Consider the following 10193-nt stretch of genomic DNA (forward strand, 5'->3'; position numbering starts at 1 on the left):
ATGTAAAAGATGAAAATAAATCCAGTTGTTGGAATGGAATGGGAATGTCTGCTCTGTTACTTCATGCCTTTTTGTTTCATTGTTCACATTAGCAGTCATTTCGGCCAGGGACCCCCAAACTTTACGCTTGTCTTCCACCTTTGTGCCGTCAGTGACAAGACAAGCAATGTTCTTTTCATAAACCTCAACTCTGTCGTCTCTCTCTGCTCAGGCGTGGACAAGGAGAACGTGCAGTTGTCGCCCAGCTCCGCCCTGTCCAGCGGGGGGCGCACTCGCCATGGGTCGGCCAGCCAGGTCCAGAAGCAGCGGAGCGCGGGCAGCTTCAAGAGACCCAGCATCAAGAAGATCGTCTGACCCTCGCCCCCACCCACAACCACCCCCTAAACCAAACCCCACCACCAACCACCACCCCGCCCACCCAACGTCCCGTGTGAAGCACCCCAGGCCCTCTCCTCCTCCACCGCCCACCCCCCCACCCCCGCTCTATACGCCGCTTAAGGCACCATGCTGCACTCCTCTCTCTCCTCTTCCTCCTCTTTCTCCATCGATTCAAAAGACTTTCTCCTTCCTTTCTTTCTGTTTTTATAGTTTCCGTCGTTTGTTTTTACGGAGGAATTTTAATAATAAGGGCAAACTTGAATCTGTGATGCTTGACGACTCGCAAACGGGCTGGAGACTTTTTCCAAAAAAAAAATCGACAAAAAAAAAAAAGTACTGCACACACCACGACGCACACAGGAATCACCGGAGCGTCTCAGGACGGGACGACTTCCACAAACAAACAAACAAAAAAAACAACAAAAAAAATGGATTGTTTCGTTGTTATCGTGTCGGGACGCTCGAAATGACTGACGGCCTTAAACGCACCACGCGCCCAGCCCTGTACATATGTGAAATAGACAAATACTGTATAACTTAGTCCTTTAGTGCTAATTTAGATGTTGATCTTTTTTTTTTTTTCTTTTTTCTTTTTTTAATTATTATTATTTTTTTTCCCATGGTGTGCCTTTTGTCGGGGTTTGTATTATTTGTATAGTAAAAGATGGGACAGGTACTAATTATTACTATTATAAAAGGAAGGCGTGCCGTCCATATCCCCGCCTTCAAATGATCGTCAAATATAACAATCACCCGTATACCCTGTTGCCTGAAAGTATTTAACCTGTAAGACTAGATAGTGCAACAAATCCTTCATTTTTTTTTTTCTTTTTTTTTTTTCTCGGAAACATGAAGATCGCAAAACACTAGAGGTTCATGTAAATAGCATCTCGAAGCAGCTTTCTCCTTCCTTTTTTTCCCCGTTCAATATCGTTTATTTTATTTTTTTATATATGCATTTTTGTAAGAGGCAATAATCCTCAGCCAAGTTTTGTCAACCACTTGCTTTTGACCCAAAATGGCCGCCGCACTCAATGGCAAAACTGACATGCTTTTATTTTAGTTTACATCTGCTGAAATCAAACTTTTGTGTTTTTTTTTAATTTTTTTTATTTTGTCCAAATCCATGTTTTATCGTGTACAAGGTTGTTCTCTGAGTCCAACTATGTTTTTACTCAACAATGCAGTAATTTGTCATCACGAGAAGGACTTTTTAAAAGAAAAAGAAATTAGTAGCCATTTTTACATTGTTTGTCATTCTATCTTTGACAACAGTTATCACTTTAATTTTTTTGAATACAAACTACTTAAACTTGCAAACCTAAATAATCATTTTCTGAAGGGGAGGTTCTGTCTGTGTAATCTCGGTTTGAAAAGTGCAATGGCAACTACTATTTATGAAGTCTCCGGTATACAATGAGCAAAATGTGTATGTTTTGGGAATTTATTGCAACGGATTATTGTATGAATGAGGAGAGTCTTTAATTTTCTACAGTGAAAGAAAGCGAGGACGGTATGAACTTATTTCACTCAGTCATTCTTGCATGCGTTATAATTGTAACCTGAAACGTGGTCTTTCAACAAGCCATAAACTTATATTCCAGTTCATGGACTTGGAAGACCTGGAAGCAATCTAATCAGTAATAGAAAAAAAAGGACTAAACAATGCTGTAAGAAAAGCCTTTTTTTTCTTCTTTTTTAAATCAAATCTCAAACTTCCTCTCTACATTTGGCGTCCTCTGTGAACGCCGTATTATCTGAAAGATATGATATGAGGCGGTTCAGTGACATTTAAATCAAAAGCGCCAGCCGAGTGTCTACGACGTGCCCCAGTAAGATACGAGCGCTGGAGAGTGAATGCAAATGGGATAAGTAAGACTGAAGGCGTTTGGAGGTCTTATTTTATTATTGTGACAAAGCGAGACTTAAAACAAACACTCAATCAGGACCTGAGCAAGGCCAAGAAGGTCATCAAAAACCGCCAGAAAGTTCTCAGTCGTCTGTTTGCTTTTTATCCCCACTGGATGATCAATATTTGTAGAAGAGGAGGAATCTCTCATAGTTTTACAGACTCTTGCTCTTCTGAATGCAACCTATTGAGCTCTGCAAAAAAATATCCAGAAAGAGAATCCTTTATAGTGGTCGAGCATTGATCATAACATTGCGGACCATACCGGGAAATGGAGTAGCCCCAGTATCTTCAATGTGTATTACACCAAACACGTACGTTTTAATAGCAATAATATCTAGCCCGTACCGTATAACCAAATATAAATCTCCAAGACTTGGTCGGCCCGAAGCGTCCATCTTTGTTGCATCTCCACTTTTCATCCTGACTTATGCACGCAACTTCAAAACATAGCTTAAAAGATTTGTTCTTTTACTTTCATAACGCTACTGTTGTAAAGCGAGTTCACGATGAGCTCCCGCTAATGGTTGTTTGAATATTGAAGGAAGTTTAAATCCAGGTCTACTTTTAGCACACAATGGTACGATTCTTTGTTTTGTTTGAATCAATTTGAATCATGGCCTGGCTTCTTCGTTTAATTTGTGCCAACCATGGAGTTAGGAATTTGCAAAGGTGATTTTTTTTATATGGCCATGTTTAATGTGTTGGGTTATTTGGAGCACAACAGTGAGCGGGGGCTGCTGGTTTCCCCCCCCAAAAAATAAAATCCCCAATCATTTTTTTTTAACCATATATCCCCGCCTATTGTTGCGCTCCACATGAGATTTTAAAGTGAGAACTGAATTATGAAGAAAACTGAATCCTTGAATCCTCGTCTTTGCTTTTATTTTTGATTTCACGTCATATTTCTTCACTCCAAAAAAAAAAAAAACGAAACCTTTTTTGTTTTTTTTGTTGAGTATTTTACTTAACTCCCAGCTCCTAAACACGTAGTTGACTTGCACTAAAGGAAAAAAGTCCTGGGAAGAAAAACCTCAAAAACGTGGCATGTTTTTATTTGATGTTATGCAAAATGGCGCGTCTGTAGAGTTCTGGTCCGCGTTTCGTTTTGATGCCATTGTAAATAGTTTGTGTACAATTGGAGGTGGTATATTTACTACGCTGTACATAGATGTGATATTGTATCATTTTGTTTTTGTAAAGCAGTTAGTTTCTGTATAATAATATACAAATTGAACTATTCCAGTGTTAGTAATAAAATGTTTTGCTCTCCACAAAGTCTGGTGTCGTGGCTTGGGCCGGGCTGCAATGCATTATGGGGGTCATATCCTCAGAGTTGGGGACTTTACCAAAACATGTATAGCAGGTGTCTAGGATGAAAGGCCTGGTGCATCAGTGGCTTCTGTGTGGTCCATTTGAGATGTTTTCTCCTCCAGCCAAAAGCCGTTTAGTTAATGATTAAAGACCTGATGATTCTGTAGATTAGGCCTATGCATTTAGGACAAAAACGTATAAAATATATATTATAAAACAAAGCTGGACATAGAGTACATACACTACATATATCACCCCTGCAATTAATGTCACTCCTGACCATAGCTCAAAGTTATTCTCCAGTGGTTTACACCAAGCAACTTTAATGGTACATGAGTTCATGCATGCTCTTCATCTTATGTATGAATTAATGTATGATTTCATGAAACATTCATGCATTACTAAATCATGACTTCTCAGGAACAAACATGATCACATGTTGGTTCATGGATGACTTCATCTCTGAATTAAACGTGTTACTACTGTAATGAATGTACATGAAAATCTTAATTCATTATGATCATGAGGATGACATAAGAATACCATGAATTCACTAAAACAGCAATGAAATGACAATAAAATGATCAACCAATCATGATCATGAGGATCATGACTTATATGGCGGAAATCTACTTACAAATTATGGGCAAGAACACAAAGTATAACTTTATAGTATAACATTTACGGCAATCTTGAATTTATCATTTGCTAATCCTTAATACATCATGATTTCATTATGATTCTGTCCCCTCAACCGAAGTGGTGCATTATCCTAAACTTTTTAACCTGTTAAAGACCAGCTCTGGAGATCTTATTTGGTGACGCTGTACTTGTAATAACTTGTAATCATTTGTTATAAAAGTTTTTTTATTGTGTTTTTCACACAAAATTTCCAACTGAAAAAAAACCCAATCCAGAAATCATTGCTTCTTCTTTAACAGGTTAAAAAGTTTAGGGTAATGCATTTAGGGTGATGGGACATAATTTGCAAGTAGATTTCCTCCATATGAGTCATGATGTTCATGCATGATCCTCATGATCATGACTGGTTGATCATTTTATTGTCATTTCATTGATTTTTTTTAGTGAATTCATGGTTTTCTTATGTGATCCTCATGATCATGATGAATTATTAAGATTGTCATGTACATTCATTACAATAGTTGCACGTTTAATCAGCTGTGGTCTTTGGTGATACCATGTTCCTGTCGGACTATCTTTGCCCTTGGATTGAACTGCAGTGGATTGAGAAAGCAGTTCAAGCTGATTTGACCTGCTCAAACTATCTTGCCTATGAGTAGTAAGTAATAATAATAATAAGTTAAAACTCTATGAACAATCAAAGCACCAGAAAAGGCATAAAAGAGGCTAATCCTCCAGGTTGCTGCTCCAATCCTCTCCAAGATCCTGGCTGAAGATTTCAGAGATGGGTCTCCTGTCAGAAAGAAGAAAGTTATGTATTTTTTTTTTATTTTTTTATTTGAGCATACGCTATTTGCAAAAAAGATCCTGGAGTCGTCCCTGTGGACGCCCCAGATTGTGATACAGGACAACACAGGTCTCATCGACACAACCTTTAAAGGGCCTTGACTCCCTCTCCCAGGACCGGCCGGATTTGTACTCATGGAAATTCAGGGGCTTAAGTGAAATTACAAGAAGGCAAGAATCCATAAAACATTCATATAATTATTAATTACGTTAAAAGTGAAGAGGGCAGAAAAAATACTTTCAGTGTCACATGCTCGGGTTAAAATAAAATGTTTTAGTCTTCATCTGGGCACCAGCAGGAGAACCCTCCTGAAGTTCTCAGAGCCTGAGATGCCTCTAACATGTTTGCGATGTACTTTAGTGCTAGACCGTGAAGAGAGAGGTTTTAAAATCTATTTTCTGAGCAACAGGATGTCAGTGCTGAGAACTGAGCACAGGACTAATATGGTCGTATTCAGTGATAATAAATAGAGCTCAAACTTATGAAGCACCTGCACCCCTTTAAGAAGACTATAATGAGGGGGGAAATTACGGAAAATATTGTGAATTCCAGGATAGTATGTGGTTAAAGAATGGGAACATATTCTCAGCACTCTTTCGGAGCTGGCAAAGAGCCTGGTATGTGTGCTACTACCTGACCCCTAGGCCATTCTGCGGCCATCACACCTGCAAACAACTACAAAACCACACATTCATTTACGTATTGATTTTGTCAGCTACGGCAGGCACACAGCACTAAGCCTAATCTTTTTTATAATACAGATATGCAGATGATAATTGGGTTCATAACAATGAGACGCCACAGTGAGATTGTGCAGTGGGTGTTGACATCCATACGAGGCTGACTTTAAACTATTTAAGCCTCTGAGTGACAGTGTCCCATTCACCAAACAGGCCAAACTTCAATAACTGGTGAGTGCTTTCCTGTTTTTTTTTAAATTTAGGACTGTGTTGGTTAATCATTTTGGGTAATGTGTTATAATAACCGGGACCCCCAATTTACCAGCTAAAGCAATCTCCAACACATAATCCATCGCAAATAAATGACTTTGGACCTCACCTGTTACCAGTGAATGTAATCATTATGAACGATTAGATAGAATGGCAATTTTGTCACTTATTGTCTTTTTTTTCCTTTTCTTTTCTTCCTTTTTTTTCCTTTTTTTTTTTCTTAAGAAAGACTTTTACAACACTCCCTTTTAACCGACATTTCTACTTTTTTTTTTTTACTTTTTTTTATTGAAAAGTATATGAGTATACAGAGTATGCCAGGGGGTAACAGAATTGTACAATACAATTATTCAGTTACAAATATATAATATTTTGAGCAAATACTGTTTTTAGAGCCTTTTTGTTTTCAGAACCTTCCAAAATCTTGATAGCTATATGAGAGAGTATCACTAAAAAAATGTGCAAAGTTGGGTTTCTGCTTAGAATATCTACATTTGTGAATATAAAATTTGGACAAAAGGATAAATAAATTAATAATAAAATAGATATCTTCATTCTTTTGTGACATTTCTACTTTTATTAAATGTATTTCCCACTAAATGCGTCACTTTTACTCTAGTGCCCCATCAAGTGGACAAAAAAGTGTAGTGCATGGTGACGGAACATGGAGCTGAATGAATATGAAACAAACATGGAGCTGTAACGTATTAACAATAGGATAATTTAGAAAGTTAATACATTACATGAGTTTAGCAACTTATTGTAGCCTAGTGTCAAACATTTCACTCGGTAACAGCAGTCATAGAAAACAGAAATAGGTAAAGACTTTTTAAATCTTGACTGTAATTGGAGTTGCGCGAAGAAGAAACCATTACGTTTGTTTTTGAATGATTTACGTCAACTTTTTCCTTTTCTTTTTTTTTTATATCTCAGGTGTCTAACAAAGATAACATTGTATGGCAAGCGGAGTGTTTGCTCTTATCCGTCACGGCAATAATATCTGGGTCCAATTCATTTCGCTTCATTGTTTTGTGCCTGTGTCTGGACAGGCATAAAACATGCACAATAGATCTCTTCTCCAGCTAGATAACCTCACTCACGAGCCTTTGCATATGGCCCACATAAAGTCCATCTGAACCCTCATCTGAACTTTCCTTTTCCCCACAGATGGCCAGCGAGCATCTTCAAACATGTTTTGGCTACATAATGTAACGTAACAGTTATATCTCATCACAAAATCGCCGGCCTAACAGGTGTTTACTTGATTAATAATTAGTTATTCTTTGTGTCTGGTTACAGCTAATCCTACTAAGTCACGTGCTGCTAGCTGGTGAGTAAACGCCCTTTTTTTGTTGGCAATTATCGAACACTTAAAGTGACAGGTTATAATGCTTTTGACTTTTTATTGAAGGATAACATCAGTTGCAAAATTATCATTTTATTTCAGTGAAGCAGCAATTTTAATGACAGAATGTTGGGCAGAAAAGTTATTTGTAATTTTTAAGCTGCTGACAGGAAGTGACATGGATGAAGGTAGCATTCCATTGCAGTCTGACTCATTTCCCATTGACTTAAAGCAGTACTAAGTAACGTGTTTACCTTAATAAATCCTTTTCGTAGTCCCTGTGGGGGTAATACAAGTGTTTATGGGATGATTTTTGTATTGAGAAAGCAATACACACTAATGTAATCACGAAGAAGCTAACAGGCTAACAGGCAAAGCTAACTGCGGGCAAACGTCACTTTAAACAGTATTTACAGCCAAGTTTGAGTGAAAAAGAAGATTTCCATTGTGTAATTGGATGCACAGTAACCCTCTCTCCCTTCGCCTTTCCTGTCAGCGTAGTTTTTACTCTCCAAGACAATTAATAAGTTAAAAAAAATCGTAACTTGCTTCTACACCTGCAGTTGCGCTTATGGCCTCTAGGGGGGAGAGTTACTTAGTACTGCTTTAACATGGCTGGCATGGCCACAGTTTAAAATTGTTTACCTCCTCCTATGTCACTTCCTGTCGGTGTCCAATCAGGAAGTGAAAGTATAAACTAAAGGCTGCTGGGTACAATCTTCAGCAAAATCTTAAATATAATCGTGTTAACTATGTGTTAGCCAAAATTGTGTCTAATGTGTCATATGCACTGCAAGTTAAGTGACTAGACATCATAGTTAAAAAGACATTTACTATAAACAGGTCCAAAGTACAAACTTGCATTTTGAACAAACAGAATGTTTTTGGCTAACTTCCATTTGGCCAGTGTAGGGTACCATCCAGTTCCTATCCACGTTTTTTCATGTAAATTAGAAATAAGACAGAATAAAAACAAAAGGAAATTCAAATAAACGTCAAGCTGAGAGTTTTTCGACAAAATTTGATGCTAAGCATTTGTTAGCGTCAAATTAGCGTTAGCCTGTAGCTTCAACACTAGAAAACTAAAACATGCATGTTTTCTGTAGGTTTCTGTTTTAATATATTGTAACTAGGCCCATAGGAATGCAACACAGACAGGAAACGAAACAAAGCACATTTCTAAGAGTAACAACTATTTCCTGTGCTAGTATTATTTCTTACTTACAAACTTTACACAGAATGTATTCAGCCTACTTCACTAATGGCCATTTCTCAGCTTGACGTTGACCTACAATTTCTTTTACTATTTTTTTTATTTGCATAGATTTTTCATTTACAGCCGCAATATTTCAAGCACAGAGCATTAGACTGTTCAAATGCTATGTGAACTTGACCTATTTGGATAATTGTTACTCGACTGTGCACTTGGCCTATTATCTATTTGATAGATAGTGTTTTGTTGTTTTCTTATCAGTATATGACTGTATCTGCAGTGCTAATCTTATGACCATAACAAATTGTCACTAAATCTGAGTAAAAGCAAAATGATGATATTTGGCAACTGTGATTCTAATGCTCAGGAGGCAATTCAGATAGAGGGTGTTGTTATAGAGCGGGTGCACGAAATCAAATTTCTTGGAGTCATTATAGATGACAGAATCACTTGGAAATCACACATTAAATATATATCTACTAAAATATCAAGAAGCATTGCAGTAATAGCAAAAGCAAAGCACATTTTAAACGTCAAAGCTCTACATACCCTATACTCTTCACTGATTTTGCCCTATTTATACTATTGTACTGTGGTTTGGGGTAGTACCTATAAAAACACAGTTAAACCAATAGTATTGCTGCAAAAAAGAGCTGTCAGATTAATTCATAAAGTTGGGTTTTTAGACCACACAAATCCACTATTTTTCAAATCAAAGATCATGAAGTTCTGCGACATTGTTGAGTTCCAAACGGTACAGATGTTATACAAAGCAAGATATAAACTGTTACCAAACCAAATACAAAGAAGGTTCCAAGAACGTACTGGTCGTTATGAATTACGGGATGAATTAAACTTTAGGACTCAGAGTCATAGCTCCACTTTGAAAAGTTTCAGCCTGACAGTTAATGGTGTACAATTGTGGAATAAATTGGAGATGGAGATGAAACGATGTCCAAACCTCAACCTGTTCAAATACAAATACAAACAAAAGATTTTTGAAAAGTACAGAGAAGAAGAAACATGTTGACACTAGGGGGAGCAGTAGGATCAATTTGCTGCTCTGAACGGTTGTCATTCTATTGTTTATAATTGCAAATAGAGAAGTAGGGCAGGCGAGCTACAAATCTGCTGAGAGGCCCCTCCCAACGGGCTCATGAACCTCGTCTTTTAATGCACCTCACAGTACAGGAACATCTTCTTAAAAAAAAAAAAAAAACAGATGTTAGGGCAGCTGGGTGGGGGTTTGTTGATGGGGAGCTAACGCCCTCTTCAACTAGCCCGCTCGACACCCTGGCTTTTTAACGCACTACACTATGCAGGGCTTAAATACTTACTACATATTACATAATTCATTGGTATTGATTGATGACATTGATAATCATTCGACTGACAATCGTTCACCGTTTGTAACTTGCTTTGTACCAAACATTGTATATGTAACGAGACTGTTGTTGTAGTTGTGCTGCTCTTCTCTTCTGCTAAATTCTGTTTATTACATGAACATTCCCTTAAAGTGCTTTGTAAGGGTGGTCCGCTTTGAAATGTAACATGTTCCTTGCTAAGGAGGCAAGTCCAATTATGATGTTGCTTAA

At 37.6% G+C, this 10193-nt stretch overlaps 1 protein-coding gene across 4 annotated transcripts in view; it reads left to right on the plus strand.

Moving 5' to 3' along the window:
- nf1a (neurofibromin 1a) overlaps positions 1-1288 on the plus strand; it is a 67035-nt gene extending 65747 nt beyond the window's left edge. For all 4 annotated transcript variants that reach the window (XM_079558956.1, XM_079558955.1, XM_079558958.1 and 1 more), the window contains one exon: positions 212-1288. In XM_079558956.1, the coding sequence (XP_079415082.1) occupies positions 212-354 (143 nt within the window). In that variant the 3' untranslated portion in view covers positions 355-1288. The remainder of the gene's footprint in view (positions 1-211) is intronic.
- Positions 1289-10193: the final 8905 nt, after the last annotated feature.

The sequence above is a fragment of the Gobius niger genome (genome assembly GCF_951799975.1).
Source record: "Gobius niger genome assembly, chromosome: 1".
NCBI lineage: Eukaryota > Metazoa > Chordata > Actinopteri > Gobiiformes > Gobiidae > Gobius > Gobius niger.